The 17,402-nt window shown below is 45.9% G+C and overlaps 1 protein-coding gene across 5 annotated transcripts in view; it reads right to left on the bottom strand.

Moving 5' to 3' along the window:
* Nucleotides 1-13,978, bottom strand: part of SAMD4A (sterile alpha motif domain containing 4A) — a 224,660-nt gene extending 210,682 nt beyond the window's left edge. The window contains exons 1-2 of one of the 5 annotated variants that reach the window (XM_068545287.1): nucleotides 13,679-13,947; nucleotides 11,828-12,464 (exon numbers count right to left, since the gene is read on the bottom strand). In XM_068545287.1, coding sequence (XP_068401388.1) covers nucleotides 11,828-12,023 — 196 coding nt within the window. In that variant the 5' untranslated portion in view covers nucleotides 12,024-12,464; nucleotides 13,679-13,947. Of the gene's footprint in view, nucleotides 1-11,827; nucleotides 12,465-13,064; nucleotides 13,162-13,678 lie in introns of those variants that run through there. The other 4 variants (XM_068545313.1, XM_068545268.1, XM_068545305.1 and 1 more) reach the window with 4 other exon arrangements.
* Between the last annotated feature and the right edge of the window lie 3,424 nt (nucleotides 13,979-17,402).

The following is a 17,402-nucleotide window of genomic DNA, read 5'->3' on the forward strand; positions in this document are numbered from 1 at the left end:
ATTTTACTCAGGTCAAGGAGGAGAGTATTTTCTCTTCTCTGGTGTTGTCAATTCTTATTAGAATTAAGCTTCTGCAGGATATACTGGGGAGTTTTCAGTTACTTCTCAGCCCTTCTGACCCTCATTTCACTCTCAGTTTGTTTATTTAAACATAAACAAACCAATTTGACTGCTATAAGTTTGTCTGCCTTCTACTTGCTTTGATGGGACCTATTTATAACACATACTCAAGTTGCTAAAGCCTTTGAGCATCCAAGCTAAACAATCACATGCAATTTATTTGCAACAAAGATCACAAATGTGTGTGACCTGCTCCCTGTCATCCCAGACCAACCCAAAGAAAATTACAACACCCAAAGTGAAAAGTGTTTCAGATATAAAGTCCCTAGATATTTCATTCCTCAAAATGATTTCTTTTTTTCACATTCACCAACTAAAGGTAAAAAGTGTTGACAAGTTACTTGGGAAAACTGGGTCAGGGCTGTGTTTTTTAGGACTCAACATGATTTAAAATAGAGTAATACAGCTAAAATATAGAAGGTGGAGCAAAGTAGACTCATATCTTTTCAGGTTCCAAGTCATCTTCAATCTCTTCCGGATAATCCTTTAAATAAAAGATGCCCTATCAGGACTTCCCTGGTGGCGCAGTGGTTAAGAATCCGCCTGCCAGTGCAGGGGACATGGGTTCAAGCCCTGGTCCGGGAAGATCCGACATGCCGTGGAGCAAGTAAGCCCGTACGCCACAACTACTGAGCCTGTGCTCTAGAGCCCACAAGCCACAACTACTGAGCCCGCATGCCACAACTACTAAAGGCCGCGTGCCTAGAGCCCGTGCTCCGCAACAAGAGATGCCACTGCAATGAGAAGCCCAAGCACCACAATGGAGAGTAGCCCCCAATCACCGCAACTAGAGAAAGCCCGCTCGCAGCAATGAAGACCCAATGCGACCAAAAATAAATAATTTTTTTAAAAAAGATGCCCTATCATTTAGGAAAACATTAGTTACATAAATTTCATATTAATTAGAGGCAAATTTAAACCTGGGGGACAGAATAGGTCCTTACTGGATTGTTAACAAGTAGCTTCCAGCCAATAACAAGGTTTCATTAGTCCCATTCTACAGATGAGAAAACTAAGGCTCAGAAATCAAGTGACTAGCCCAATTCAAAATCCATACTCTAAGAATCCTCTAGACATATCCCCTCCTATGGATATAAATAAATGGTCACCTGGTAATACCTTCTTTTCCTCTCTATCTCAGTCTTTCCTTCTCCCCCATACAGCAATGCTGGAGCAACAAAGCTGCCTTGGGCTGATGATGCCACCATGTGGCCAAAATGGAAATTGTCTGAACCAAACTTTGCCTCATTTCTCCCATTTTTGCCTCTCAGAGAATCATGCATATATTACAAAGCTTTCCCAAAAGTGTACACAGACACACACACACACACCCCTTTCATCTTTTAACTTCCTTCTTCTTCCCTCCTCATTCTCAGAACACCCCTGCCTAAAAGTCTTCTTGGGTTCTCTATCATCTCTGCAGGATTAAGCCAAATTCCTTAGCTAGCAAAGTCCTGCACACACATGACTTCTGTTTTAACTTCTCTCTCTTATATCCCAGCATTCTACACCCTTTGAGCCACTCTGAACTCATTATTTCTTGCACACAACAAGGCCCTTTCATAAGACAATGTTTTTTTTTTAAATTAATAGCTACTCTATTTATTTATTTATTTATTTATTTATTTATTTATTTATTTATTTATTTTTAGCTGTGCTGGGGCTTCGTTTCGTGCGAGGGCTTTCTCTAGTTGCGGCAAGCGGGGGCCACTCTTCATCGTGGTGCGGGGGCCACTCTTCATCGCGGTGCGCGGGCCTCTCACTATCACGGCCCCCCCCGTTGCAGGGCACAGGCTCCAGACGCGCAGGCTCAGCAGTTGTGGCTCACGGGCCCAGTTGCTCCACGGCATGTGGGATCTTCCCAGACCAGGGCTCGAACCCGTGTCCCCTGCATTAGCAGGCAGATTCTCAACCACTGCGCCACCAGGGAAGCCCAAGACAATGTTTTTATAAATGCTATCTCTTCTGCTTGGAAAACACCTTCAAGCCTGCTCTCTACAATCCTTTTTACATACTGAACCAACTCCTATTCACCCTTCAAAACTCAAATATATCTCCTCTGCAACGGAGGCTTCCCTGACTCCTCCAGGCAATTAGCTGTACATTCACAATGCTCCCAGAACCTCTCCCCTACCCTTTTTATTCCTATATCTATGTTTCTGTACCTGTGATACGGTATTAGTCATTTACTCAACACTGGGTATCCATGCACCAGGCATTGGAATACAGTAAATTACCTTTGTATTCCCACTGCATAACACAGGGCCGGGAAAGTAGTAGGCAGTCAGTAAATGTTTGTTGAATGAAAAAGTGAAAGGAGACTGGGCCGGACTGAAGCTAGACTGTGCTCAGCGTGAGGCATCAGATGAATAAATTTTGTTTTAAGGCCGAACAAGTGGGTTAACCTTACCTAAGATAATCGTGAATTACAGCGGCCACAGCAAGAACTTTTAACCTGGATAAGCTTTTCCATTTATGAGGTGCCCTAGAGAAAAAGGGTTCTCGGCCAAGCACTCACTAAAAATAGAAGAAGGAAAACTATTTTTCTGCCTCTTCATGACCTTCTGGTGGCCAGGATAAGATCAGCTGGGACATCCCACTCGTTCCAGAGCCTGCAGAATCCTGGGGAAAACTGGCAGAAGAAAGCAAAGGCCGTGTGGCTGACAGGGTCTTGGTGCTATGGCCGGGTGTCAGGCCTGTGCCTCTGAGGTGGGAGAGCCGAGTTCAGGACATTGGTCCACCAGAGACCTCCCAGCTCCATGTAATATCAAACGGCAAAAGCTCTCCCAGAGATCTCCATCTCAACACAAATACCCAGCTCCACTCAATGACCAGCAAGCTACAGTGCTGAACACTCTATGCCAAACAACTAGCAAGACAGGAACACAACCCCACCCATTAGCAGAGAGGCTGCCTAAAATCATAATAAGGTCACAAACACCCCAAAACACACCACTGGATGCGGTCCTGCCCACCAGAAAGACAAGATCCAGCCTCATCCACCAGACCACAGGCACTAGTCCCCTCCACCAGGAAGGCTACACAACTCACTGAACCAACCTTAGCCACTGGGGGCAGACACCGAAAACAACGGAAACTATGAACCTGCAGCCTGTGAAAAGGAGACCCCAAACACAGTAAGTGAAGTAAAATGAGAAGACAGAGAAACACACAGCAGATGAAGGAGCAAGGTAAAAACCCACCAGACCAAACAAATGAAGAGGAAATAGGCAGTCTACCTGAAAAGGAATTCAAAGTAATGATAGTAAAGATGATCCAAAATCTTGGAAATAGAATGGAGAAAATACAAGAAACACTTAACAAGGACCTAGAAGAACTAAAGAGCAAACAAACAATGATGAACAACACAATATATGAAATTAAAAATTCTCTAGAAGGAATCAATAGCACAATTACTGAGGCAGAAGAATGGATAAGTGACCTGGAGGATAAAATAGTGGAAATAACTATCGCAGAGCAGAATAGCGAAAAAAGAATGAAAAGAATTGAGGACAGTCTCAGAGACCTCTGGGACAACATTAAATGCACCAACATTCAACTTATAGGGGTCCCAGAAGAAGAAGAGAAAAAGAAAGTGACTGAGAAAATATTTGAAGAGATTATAGTTGAAAACTTCCCTAATATAGGAAAGGAAATAGTCAATCTAGTCCAGGAAGCGCAGAGAGTCCCATACAGGAAATATCCAAGGAGAAACACACCAAGACACATATCAAACTATCAAAAATTAAATACAAAGAAAAAATACTAAAAGCACCAATGGAAAAACAACAAATAACATACCAGGGAATATCCATAAGGTTAACAGCTGATCTTTCAGCAGAAACTCTGCAAGCCAGAAGGGAGTGACAGGACATATTTAAAGTGATGAAAGGGAAAAAACTACAAGCAATATTACTCTACCCAGGAAGGATCTCATTCAGATGTAAAACCTTTACAGACAAGCAAAAGCTAAGAGAATTCAGCACCACCAAACCAGCTTTACAACAAATGCTAAAGGAACTTCTCTAGGCAGGAAACTCAAGAAAAGGAAAAGACCTACAATAACAAACCCAAAGACCCATATATATGCTGTCTACAAGAGACCCACTTCAGACTTAGGGACACATACAGATTGAAAGTGAGGGGATGGAAAAAGATATTCCATGCAAATTGAAATCAAAAGAAAGCTGGAGTAGCAATTCTCATATCAGAAAAAATAGACTTTAAAATAAAGACTATTACAAGAGACAAAGAAGAACACTACAAAATGATCAAGGGGTCAATCCAAGAAGAAGATATAACAATTGTAAATATTTAGGCACCCAACACAGGAGCACCTCAATACATAAGGCAAATGCTAACAGCCATAAAAGGGGAAATCGACAGTAACACAATCATACTAGTGGACTTTAACCTCCCACTTTTACCAATGGACAGATCATCCAAAATGAAAATAAATAAGGAAACAGAAACTTTAAATGATACATGAAACAAGATGGACTTAATTGATATTTATAGGACATTCCATCCAAAAACAACAGAACATACTTTCTTCTCAAGGGCTCATGGAACATTCTCCAGGATAGATCATATCTTGGGTCACAAATCAAGCCTTGGTAAATATAAGAAAACCGAAATCGTATCAAATATCTTTTCTGACCACAACGCTATGAGACTAGATATCAATTACAGGAAAAAATCTGTAAAAAATACAAACTCATGGAGGCTAAACAATATACTACTTAATAACCAAGAGATCACTAAAGAAATCAAAGAGGAAATCAAAAAATACCTAGAAACAAATGACAAGGAAAACACGAGGACCCAAAACCTATGGGATGCAGCCAAAGCAGTTCTAAGAGGGAAGTTTATAGCAATACAATCCTACCTCAAGAAACAAGAAATATCTCAAATAAACAACCTAACCTTACACCTAAAGCAATTAGAGAAAGAAGGAAAAAAACCCCCAAAGTTAGCTGAATGAAAGAAACCATAAAGATCAGATCAGAAATAAATGAAAAAGAAATGAAGGAAACAATAGCAAAGATCAATAAAACTAAAAGCTTGTTCTTTGATAAGATAAACAAAATTGATAAACCATTAGCCAGGCTCATCAGGAAAACAAGGGAGCAGACTCAAATCAATAGAATTAGAAATGAAAAAGGAGAAGTAACAACTGACACTGCAGAAATACCAAAGATCATGAGAGATTACTACAAGCAACTATATGCCAATAAAATGGACAACCAAGAAGAAATGGACAAATTCTTAGAGAAGCACAACCTTCCGAGACTGAACCAGGAAGAAACAGAAAATATAAACAGACCAATCACAAGCACTGAAATTGAGACTGTGATTAAAAATCTTCCAACAAACATAAGCCCAGGACCAGATGGCTTCACAGGCGAATTATATCAAACATTTAAAGAAGAGCTAACACCTATCCTTCTCAAACTCTTCCAAAGTATAGCAGAGGGAGGAACACTTCCAAACTCATTCTATGAGGCCACCATCACCCTGATATCAAAACCAGACAAAGATGTCACAAAGAAAGAAAACTACATGCTAATATCACTAATGAACATAGATGCAAATATCCTCAACAAAACATTAGCAACAGAATCCAACAGCACATTAAAAGGATCATACACCATGATCAAGTGGAGTTTATCCCAGGAATGCAAGGATTCTTCAATATATGCAAATCAATCAATGTGATAAACCATATTAACAAATTGAAGGAGATAAACCATATGATCATCTCAACAGATTCAGAAAAAGCTTTTGACAAAATTCAACACCCATTTATGATAAAAACCCTCCAGAAAGTAGGCATAGAGGGAACTTACCTCAACATAATAAAGGCCATATATGACAAACCCACAGCCAACATAATTCTCAATGATGAAAAACTGAAACCATTTCCTCTAAGATCAGGAACAAGACAAGGCTTTCCACTCTCACCACTATTATTCAAAATAGTTTTGGAAGTTTTAGCCACAGCAATCAGAGAAGAAAAAGAAATAAAAGGAATCCTAATAGGAAAAGAAGAAGTAAAGCTGTCACTGTTTGCAGATGACATGACACTATACATAGAGAAACGTAAAGATGCTACCAGAAAACTACTAAAGCTAATCAATGAATTTGGTAAAGTTGCAGGATACAAAATTAATGCACAGAAATCTCTTGCATTCCTATACACTAACGATGAAAAATGTGAGAGAGAAATTAAGGAAACACTCCCATTTACCATTGCAACAAAAAGAATAAAATACCTAGAAATAAACCTACCTAAGGAGACAAAAGACCTGTATGCAGAAAATTATAAGACACTGATGAAAGAAATTAAAGATGATACAAATAGATGGAGAGATATACCATGTTCTTGGATTGGAAGAATCAACATTGTGAAAATGACTACACTACCCAAAGCAATCTACAGATTCAATGCAATCCGTATCAAACTACCAACGGCATTTTTCACAGAACTAGAACAAAAAATTTCACAATTTGTATGGAAACACAAAAGACCCCAAATAGCCAAAGCAATCCTGAGAAAGAAAAAATTTACAAACAGCTCATGCAGCTCAATATCAAAAAAACAAACAACCCAATCCAAAAATGGGCAGAAAACTTAAATAGACATTTCTCCAAAGAAGATATACAGATTGCCAACAAACACATGAAAGGATGCTCAACATCACTAATCATTACAGAAATGCAAATCAAAACTACAGTGAGGTATCTCCTCACATAGTCAGAATGGCCATCATCAAAAAATCTACAAACCATAAATGCTGGAGAGGGTGTGGAGAAAAGGGAACCTTCTTGCACTGTTGGTGGGAATGTAAATTGATACAACCACTACGGAGAACAGTATGGAGGTTCCTTAAGAAACTAAAAATAGAACTACCATTCGATCCAGCAATCCCACTACTGGGCATATACCCTGAGAAAACCATAATTCAAAAAGAGTCATGTACCACAATGTTCATTGCAGCTTATTTACAACAGCCAGGACATGGAAGCAACCTAAGTGTCCACTGACAAATGAATGGATAAAGAAGATGTGGCACATATATACAATGGAATATTACTCAGCCATAAAAAGAAACAAAATTGAGTTATTTGTAGTGAGGTGGATGGACCTGGAGTCTGTCATACAGAGTGAAGTAAGTCAGAAAGAGAAAAACAAATACCGTATGCTAACACATACATATGGAATCTAGCGGAAAAAAATGGGTCTGTAGAACCTAGGGGCAGGAGAGGAATAAAGACGCAGACGTAGAGAATGGACTTGAGGACACTGGGAGGGGGAAGGGTTAGGTGGGACAAAGTGAGAGTCGCATGGGCATATATACACTACCAAATGTAAAATAGATAGCTAGTGGGAAGCAGCCACATAGCACAGGGAGATCAGCTCGGTGCTTTGTGACCACCTAGAGGGGTGGGATGGTGAGGGTAGGAGGGAGACACAAGAGGGAGGAGATATGGGGATATATGTATATGTATAGCTGAATCACTTTGTTATAAAGCAGAAACTAACACACCATTGTAAAGCAATTATACTACAATAAAGATGTTAAAAAAAAAAAAGAAAAAGCGAAAGAAAGAACTACAAACAAGATCTTATCCAGGAAATATCATCAGGAAAGCCTATACTCTTCTGCTTTCCTTTTACTCAATTTATGATCTAAAAAATCAACTAAGGTATGGCATACCTATACCATGGAAACCAAAAATCATAAAAACATAGGACCCACATCTTTGCCCTCTAATGAGAGTAAATATACCCACAAGCCCTTTTTAATCTCCACAATTAATTTTGTCTTTAACACCACCATTTCAGATAATCCTTTCTCTTGTATTTAATTATAAGTAGAGTAACAATCTCTTTGCCATTTATTTACTACAAACATACGCAATTTCCCCACAAAATATGCACTGTTTTGTGAATTAATAAATTTGTGGATTCACTTGTGAATCTCCACTTATTACACTATCTCCATTGGAAAAAATATTTCAAGTTCAAATGACAAAAGCCCTAAACTAGTGCCACACAATCCATCTTTCTTTGAAGATTTCCAAGTAAAGTCAGCGGGTTCCATTTTTAGGTATCAAATGACATTTTAGCACCAAAAACAGACAGCTACAAACTGAGACTGGCCAGAAATCTCAATGTTAACCTGGGCTGGTAGCTGAAGGGCACGTATCTAAGGTTATGAGAGTTCTGGAAACAAGCCTCTACTTTAGAGATCTGATCATGACCAGTACCCACTGACCAAACCTGGAGTGAAACACACACACACACACACAACACACACACAAATCCACAAGGACTAACTCAACCATGTTCTTTGGATCTCAGATGACCACGAACCTGAGGCAAAGGATGAACCAGTGAACCACTAGAATCTCAATAAATGCTAAATTTAAGAGAACAAAAAGTTAGTATCAAAATATATCCCATGGATCTCAAATAAACCATGTTTAATGTGAAGGATTATCTATTTAAAGTTAGTCCTGTAGAAAACAGAGCCAGGTTTGCACTATTAGTAATTTTTTTGTTGTTATACTGAGGTCAAGCCCCAGATATGAATTTCTTTCTCATGCACCAAGTTTTAAAATCTCTGAACACCAGAAGAAATATGTGTTTGTTTAATTGATGATTACAAAATAAAGTCACACATGATGATTTTGGTATAGGAAACCTCAGCCAGCCAAGGAATGAGTCATTCTAAACAGCCTAGTTTTCTGAATGGGTAATAGCTTCACATGCCAAAAGAGCTCTGGAGGTTAATTACCTTGAGTGTTAATATTTCCAATGTTTATGGCATATTTCCCTCTCTTCTCAAAGAGTGTATTTTAAAATTTATCTTTTTTGGTAGTTCACTCTCATTAATGGTAAATGGCAATTATGGATTTATGTTATTACAAAGTAATGTCTGCAAGTCCGATTGAGGGTTCCTACCTTAATATTCCCAAACCTTCAGGGCTTTTGTTCCCAACTCTTGTATCTAAAGTTATAATTTTTCTGTTTCTTCCCTAGTTGTCAAGCTGTCAGGGGTCACTTTTCACCACTGGTTACAGCAACTCCTCACCCCATTCTAAATGTGCTACTCCATATATTCTATGGATCATTTTTCAAATAAAAAAAGTTAGGATTGTTATCTAAAGTAAGAGTAAGTTCTGAAAGAGCATCTGAAGTATTCTCCCAGACTTTACGCCATCTATTCCAATGCTGAGTAGGCGTTTTTGCCCCTTTCCTGGTTCTTGGCTAGGTTCCAGATACGTAAGAGAGCTGTGCCCCAGACAGGCATTCTACGACAAATCTTGATGTTCCTTATGATCCCTTAATGCAGAAGTAAACCAAACCACCACATGACCTCACTAATAAATTTCTGTCCTGGCCACATAACAAAACAAGTGCAAAGTTTCCAAGGAAGCAAAATATCCAGGTTGAAAGATTAATCCAGAAACTGGAAAATGGTCCCTATCTTACATAATGGTTATGGTTTCATATATCTACAGCATTTAGCATCATGAACAGGTAGGCAGCTTACACAAATAAGTATGGTTAAAAAAGTTTTTTTGAGGGGAACAATAACCAAATGATGTTTTTAAACTCACAGAGGGTCAATTATTTTCTTGGTTTATTAAATTAAAAGATTTTTAAGCTAAGCAACTTCTTCTTAATTCCATACATCTAATGGCTTCACTTACTAAACGGATGGCTGCTATGTTGGGAAAAGTCTTCTCCTTTACTCAAAGGGAAAAAATGTTGCTCTAACATTTGAGTAACCTGAGTATTAATTATCATTGTTTTAAACAGCCCCTACAAGCACTGAGGTCAAGCATTCAACATAAATCACTGTACTTAAATTCTGTGCATTCTATAAAACACAAAAGTTTATATAACCTTGCTTGTCAAACCTGTAAAAGCAAAATCAAGCAGGTGATCCAGGCTACCCTGTCACATTAAGAATGGAAGTAAAGAGGGACTTCCTGATGGTCCAGTGGTTAAGACTCCAAGCTCCCAGTGCAGGGGGGCGGGGTTCGATCCCTGGTCAGGGAACTAGATCCCGCATGCCACAACTAAATAAGATCCCGCACGCAGCAACAAAGATCCCCTGTGAGGCAACTAAGACCCGGCGCAGCCAAATAAATAAATAAATAAATATTAAAAAAAAAAAAAAAAAAAGAATGGAAGTAAAGAGAGCAGGTCATCGGTTATCCTAGTTATGTTTCCACACCCTTATGAAGGAGACTGGCCCTTCAGCTATTTATAAACACAGAACTGAAAGGGAAGGGGGCCCTGCCACTGCCACCCTGGTGAGTAACCAACAGGGTGGGCTGTTAGGCTCAGGCTGAATCCCAGTGGGACCTGTGGGATCTCCCTCAGGATGGCCCACCATACTAGGCAGCACCGGATCCTCTGGGTGCAGTCCTCTCTGGTCAGGAGAAGGACTGAGGATTTCCAGCAGTCACTGCCAGCCTATGATTCTATATATGGAAACATCCCATCCTAGTGCTTGCAGCACCATGAGCACCACACCAGGGAGGAGGAGTGAGAAGCAGGCCAGCCCTCCTCTTGCTGCCCTGCCGGCACGCTCACTTTCGTGTCTCCCAGGCCCTGCTGCCCTGGACTGGACCCTGCCATCAAATGGCAGCCCAGCCCTCTGCTGAGTCTTGCAGGCTGGCGGCTCTAACATGGAACAGCTGGAAGAGGACCCTGCATTCTTTTCTCTGTGTAAACACTGGGGGCTCTGTTCACCCTCCTGCTGCAGCATGAACTAAAGAATTTTCCCCATCCAAAATTACAACCAACAGACCTTTCCCCATCCCCCATCCTCACCTCCCACCCTCAGGCCCAGATATAATTTCAGTCTGTCACCACCCATGCTAGCAAACAGCAAACTGCTGAACCTTTCAGTACATTCACTTTCTATGCTAGTCGAGGTGTCTGTAAATACACTAGCAGGGTAATAGGAAACAATTCTGTTATGTTCAGTAAAGTTTCCTGACAAAAGCATTAAGGACCCTGATTCATGCCTGCTCCCTATGAGACCCTTTCCACAAGATGTATATCAATATAAATACTGTCGTGATAGTTAAGTATAGCCACGTAGTATACGAACTGCAAATATTTTAATAGTCTATAGCATCACCTACAAATTATTCTGAAGACAGACCTCTAAAATTGGAATATCCGTGGGGAAAAATGAATAATAAAATTGGATTTTCATGTATTCCTCATACAGCCTCATCAAAGCTTGTCTTCTGAAGGGCAGTCCCAGGCTTCTTCATGTGTTGCTGAAATCCAGAGAGCCACGTTGCCCAAGAGAAGAAGAAAGGGGGTGGTGGGGGGGAAGAGCCCAGAAAATCCAGACTCTACGTGACCTGACTTACTTATTTCCCAGGAAACTGCATGAGAGAAAAATCAATCATTCATGCTACCGTAGCTACCACACGGAATGGACTGAGGGAGTTGACAGTGGGCAAAAAAAACGAAGCGGCCAGCGGAGGTTAGTGGGTGGCAGGGCCTGGGGCGGGGGCCGGTGGCGGGAGACGCCAAGGACCCGGAGGCCTCGAGGTTCTGTCGCCACGGACCAGCGGTCGGGGGGCGGGGCCAGGCCCGAGGCTGGGAAGGGGCGGGGGGGGGGGGGCGGTGGACAGGACAGCGGGACGGCGGCGGCCGCGCACTTACCGGGACTGTTGGCCTCGCCTTCGAGGACGTGCAGCTCGGTGCAGTCGGCCAGCGAGTGCTCCAGGCAGAGCTGGAGGAAGCGGGCCTGGGTCTGGCTCACGCGCTTGAGCAGCGACAGCAGCGCAACAGTCTGCTCGCACTCGTTCCAGCCCTTAAACCAGCCCGCCAGCACCCCGACCTGGTCGCGAAACATCATGGTTAGGGGGCGGCCCTCGGTCTACAAAGCCCCCTCCGAGCCCCAGCCCGCCCCGCCCGCCCCAAAGTTTGGCGGAGCCGCAGCCCAGCGGCCGCCGGAGACGCGTTCCCGTTCCGAGGTGGCTCTGGTGCCCGGACGCTGCAGGTACTGCCTCGGCTCCTGCCTCTCTCGTCTGGTTTCAGTTACGTTCTGGTGGTTCTGGCTGATTTCCCCAGAGATGATGACAGACAGTAGCACGGAAATGTTTTTTGTTGTTTTTTTTTAAATTACGATTAAAAAAAATTTTTTTTCCCCACAAGGCACACCAACTGAAGAATGCTCTCTTTCCCCCCGCCTTCTTCTCGCAGCTTCGGGATGGTGATTTCCGGCGTCCCGGGGTCTCTCCCCCGCTGGGCGGCAGCTCGGACCCTTCACACCCGCATTCCCGAGTGGCGATCACCACTGGAAGGAGAGAAAAGGCTGCAGTGAGACCTCGGCCAGCGAGGGAGCGCGCCCGGGAAACGAGTGCATTAGAGGGGGTGGAGGGGGGCGCCCCGCGGGGGGTTTGGTCCCCCAAATTCCGGCCGCCCCCTCCGCAGCCGGATGCTGGAGAGGAGCTATTCCCGTTCTGGGAAAGGCAAGAAGCCTCCTTCCCAGGTGCGTGAGGAGACCGCCCGGCTCCCTGTTGCTGCCGCTGCGAACCGCTAGTGCCCCCCACACACCCCACCCGGGGTGGCCTCGGGGACTGTGCCTGCAAACGCCCGCACCAGCAACAGATCTTTCTCGCGCAGAAAACTTGCAATGCGGCTGCGGAGGGGCGCGGGGGTGGGGGTGGGGGCTAATGCAAAGCAGAGGCGGAGGCAGCAGCAGCCCGAGTTCCTTCCTCCTCCTCCTCCTCCTCTCCCTCCTCCTCCTTCGCCACCTCCTCCTCCCGGAGAAGCAGCCGAACGGCTGCAGCTCCATCTACAGCAACAGCCAGCATCTCCACCGCCAGGCGCCCCTCTGGATTTAGGCCGTGAGCAGCCGCGGCAACAGCTCGAGACAAAAATAAACTCTCCCCACCCAAAGCTCAGCGTCCAGCGGGCGGAGGCGCAGCCGGAGCCCCGGCTACCCCGCGCCGCGCCGCTCCAGCCCACCCGGGAGGGCTCCGAGGGCCTGCTTCGCCCTGAGCGATCAGATGTGTGCGTGCGTGTGCGTCTGTGTGTATGTGAGTGTGTACGCGTGTGTGTGCTGTAGGCATCCTGCCCCCGCTGCCGCCGCCTACGGGCGGGTCTGTCCGGCCCACCGCCTCGCCCGCGCGTCCCAGGCCGAAGGCAGCACGGCTACGGGCGAACGCCGAGCGCGGAGACAGCCGAGCCTACAGCACTGCCTCCCCCGGCGGGCAGGGCGGCTCCGCGGGAACTGCGGCTCCGCGCCGCCCGCACACGCCCCTAAAGGACCGCAAAGAAGAAAAGTTCGGTTTCGGGGGCTCCCCCAGTCCTAACCCTGTTCGGGTGGCAGCCAGCGGGCGGCGAAGAGAGCCCAGCGACTCAGCCAGCCTGCGAGGGGCGGCTCGCTCCCGGCACCCTGTTTCCCGGCTCTCAGAACTTCCCGGCTCCCAGAACTTCTCCCCTCCGGAAAGGGGACCCAGTAACCCACGGGCCCCATGCCTGAGGCAAAAGAGAGAGGGCGCTCACCTGGGAGAGGCTCATCCTGGCGGCTCGCGGCCCCAAGCGCGGGTCCGGGACCGCAGCGGCTCTCAGCGAGGTTGGGGGCGCCCGGAGCGCGGGCTGCGGGCCATGCCGTCGGAGCGGGCGGCGCTGAGAGAGTGCGGCGCTGCGGGTCCGGGCCGCCGCCGCCGCCGCTCCTGCTGCCTCCAGTGTCGGCTCGCGGAGGACTGAGCCGCCCGAGCCGGAGCTCCCCACATGCTACTGATTAACATACACCATTACATCATGGGCTTGGCAGGGAGCGCCCGAGAGGGGGGGAGAGGAACCCGGGCGGCGGCGGCAGCGGCGGCAAGCGGGGGGAGTCGGGGGAGGATCCCCGGGCCCGGCCTGCGGCGGGGGTGTGGGGGCGGGCGGATTCCTCAGTGGGGACCAGAAAAGGGGAGGGGAGCGGAGAGGGAGGAGCCTGATGGCGCAGAGGGGTCGGGTTGGAGGAACGGCCGGGCGGAGGGAAGAAGTTTGGGGAAGGGGAGGGGTCCAAGTGAATGCCTGCCCTCTGCTGCCTGCGTGTTCCGGAGGGGCCGGGGTGCTCGAGACGCCGGAGTGCGGGCCGGAGGGGACCCAGAGGGCGCTTGAGCGGGGACGGTGCTGCCACCGGCTCCTCGTCCTTGGGAATGTGGTTCCCCGACTCGGGTGACCCCTCGGCCCAACTGGGGCCCGGGGGTGACAGAGACCTGGGGTCAAGGGCGCTGGAAGCGTGGACGGGTTCCGGGGGTCGAGGACGCGAAGGGCGGAGGAAGCCGAGGGGCGGTACGCAGTGCTGGAAGTGCCTGGACGCCGGACGGCCCGGGTCCGAGGAGCGCGAGAAGTTCCCGGGCTGCTCACCCCTCGCCCGGGTCGGACCTTGGTTGCCCTTTGCTCCTGTGGGCGGCCTCGCGGCTAGCCCCACACCCCTCTCCGGCCTTTCTCTCCCCTGGGGAAGCCGCCTGACTTCTGGGGCCAGCCGGGGAGCTACACCTGGCGTCCGGGCTGCGGCTGCGGCTCCGGCTGCGGGCCTGGAGCGGAGAGGAGCGTCGCCCCAGGCGGCAGGGAGGCGGGCGAGGCCACCTGTCAGCGCGTCTGAGTCGCGGGGCTGGGCAGCCTTTATCTGGCCCTGCAGAGTGCACGAGGCCGGGCAGGGGGCTTCAGAGGTCTTCGCCGCGCACAAGAGGTTGGGGGTGGAGGTGCAGCGCCGAGGCCAAGCAGTTAAGGGAGGGCTGGGAAAGTGCCCTCGGGTAGTCTCGAAAGTAAAGGATTGGTTAAAAATACTCTAAAACGTAACAATCGCTGTGCCTTCTAATAGTAATCGAATATTCACAGGAGGACTTGATGACCAAATCCAGGCTGTCTCTGTGTTTTCAGTGAACAGTGAGACCTGGAACATTTCTCCAGCAACTTGAGGAGAAATACTCTTTATAAGAGTACTTCTGATAAATTAGTGAAACCTATGCTTCAAATCCTGCCTTCCCTACTCTGGCTAATACAGTATTTCTGAAGATAAAGTATCTGAGATATTATTCCACTGATTTACCACTTCCTTCTTTAACTCCAGCATATGTTCCTGGATTTTCAATCATTTCTTCCTTCCGTCCTCAAACCTAGTTTCTGCACCGCTTAGTTCCTGTGAGACATGTGACAGCACCTAACCATCTGTTGGAGTATTGAAAGGTCTTGTGGAGCTGCAAAAATGTAGGTGTTACCATTAAAATAGGGTGTGTGAATAATTTTCTTAAGCTCATCATTAACCAGCCAGGAAAGGTATCTGCATAATTTAATGAATATTTTGCCCTAAAAACAATTCTAGATTCAGTGTTTTAATTTTGTTTTGTTTTATTATTACAGAGGCAGGAAATCTTGAAATATTTTCTCCAAAACATCATTATCATTAGCTAGTACTTAGTAATAACTTCTATCAAGAAATGGGGAGAAGGCTTAGAGCATGGTCTATCTCAGTGTATACCTTGCTATCAACAGCAGCCAAAGCAGAAGTTCCCCACCTGGGGATTTTGGAAGCCTCCAAGAGTGATTTTTTAAAAGAAAGTGAAAAAAAATCAGTTTCATTAACTTATTTATTGTCACCTGCAGTTTACTAAGCGAATAGTAAAACTAAGAAACGAAAACAACAAAACCTTGAGGCAAATTGAATTCTGCTTAAACTGAAGAAAGAAAATACTGCCACCTACTGGAAAAGTGTACTTCTTACAGCAGCCTGTGACCTAAGAAATGATCTTGATTTAGCTAATTTTTGAGCTATTTTTAAAAAAATACAAAGAGGAGCATGACTCATGAGTTGCCAGCCTGCCTTGTTTTTGTGGGTTCACAATACTTGTGATTTCCCTCACCTCTGGGCCTTTTCCCTGACTGGAAAGGGAGTGGAGATAAAACCCAGTGATGCTGCTTCACTATTCCTCACAGAGTGAAGTCAGGACTGAAGGAAGGAAAGTAATACTATCAACTAAATATATATTTTTGTCTTAAATATGGACTTTCCTATTCGAACCTTTACCCAGTTTTTATGGATAATTAAGAAGTGGCGGGGCTTCCCTGGTGGCGCAGTGGTTGAGAGTCTGCCTGCTAGTGCAGGGGACACGGGTTCGAGCCCCGGTCTGGGAAGATCCCACATGCCGCGGAGCAACTGGGCCCGTGAGCCACAATTGCTGAGCCTGCGCGTCTGGAGCCTGTGCTCCGCAACGGGAGAGGCCGCGATAGTGAGAGGCCCGCGCACCGCGATGAAGGGTGGCCCCCGCTTGCCGCAACTGGAGAGAGCCCTCGCACAGAAATGAAGACCCAACACAGCCAAAAATAAATAAATTAAAAAAAAAAAAAAAAGTGCCAGGATTTAAAAAAAAAAAGAAGTGGCTTTGGGATTGACATGTACACACTGCTATATTTTAAATGGATAACCAATAAATTTTTTTTGTAAAAAAAAGTGGCTAACAAGTACTAAATATCCACATGACTTGGAGTTTTAGAGCAAATTCTAACTTCCAAAGAACAGTTGCTTAGGCAGTAATCTGGGGGGAATGGGATTTAGGTGAGCTAGAAACATGGCTGGCAGGCAGGGAAACCATTTCTTGGTTAATGGAGACAAGCCCAGGTGCTTCTCCGTACTCTGTACTCAGTAAAGGTGCAGAACCACTGATGAGCATGGAGGCAAGAGTAGGCTACTCAGGCCAAGATGCAGAGAAGGAATTGACTATGAGAAGATTAGACTTGGGGGCTTCCCTGGTGGTGCAGTGGTTAAGAATCCGCCGAGCCCTGGTCCGGGAAGATCCTATATGCCGCGGAGCAACTAAGCCCGAGCGCCACAACTACTAAAGCCCTTACGCCTAGAGCCCGTGCTCCGCAACAAGAGAAGCCACCGCAATGAGAAGCCTGCACACTGCAACGAAGAGTAGCCCCCGCTCACTGCGACTAGAGAAAGCCCGCGAGCAGCAATGGAGACTCAACGCAGCCATTAATTAATTAATTAAAAAAAAAAAAAAAAAGATTAGACTTGGGTGACTGAACAGAAGTGCCCAGGAGTGAGGGACTTTGAAGACTGATTGAAAGTGAGCCAAGCTGGCATCTGCATCAGATAGAACTCTATCTGTGTAATATTTGCCACTGGGCTCTAGTGTGCTTCTTGAAGAGCATGCACAGCTACAGTAAAGTAGTTTTTGTGATAAGAATATTATTTACAAATAATTGTAATGCCTGCCCTCATAAGGTCTGA

Source organism: Eschrichtius robustus, chromosome 1 (assembly GCF_028021215.1).
Source record: "Eschrichtius robustus isolate mEscRob2 chromosome 1, mEscRob2.pri, whole genome shotgun sequence".
Taxonomy (NCBI): domain Eukaryota; kingdom Metazoa; phylum Chordata; class Mammalia; order Artiodactyla; family Eschrichtiidae; genus Eschrichtius; species Eschrichtius robustus.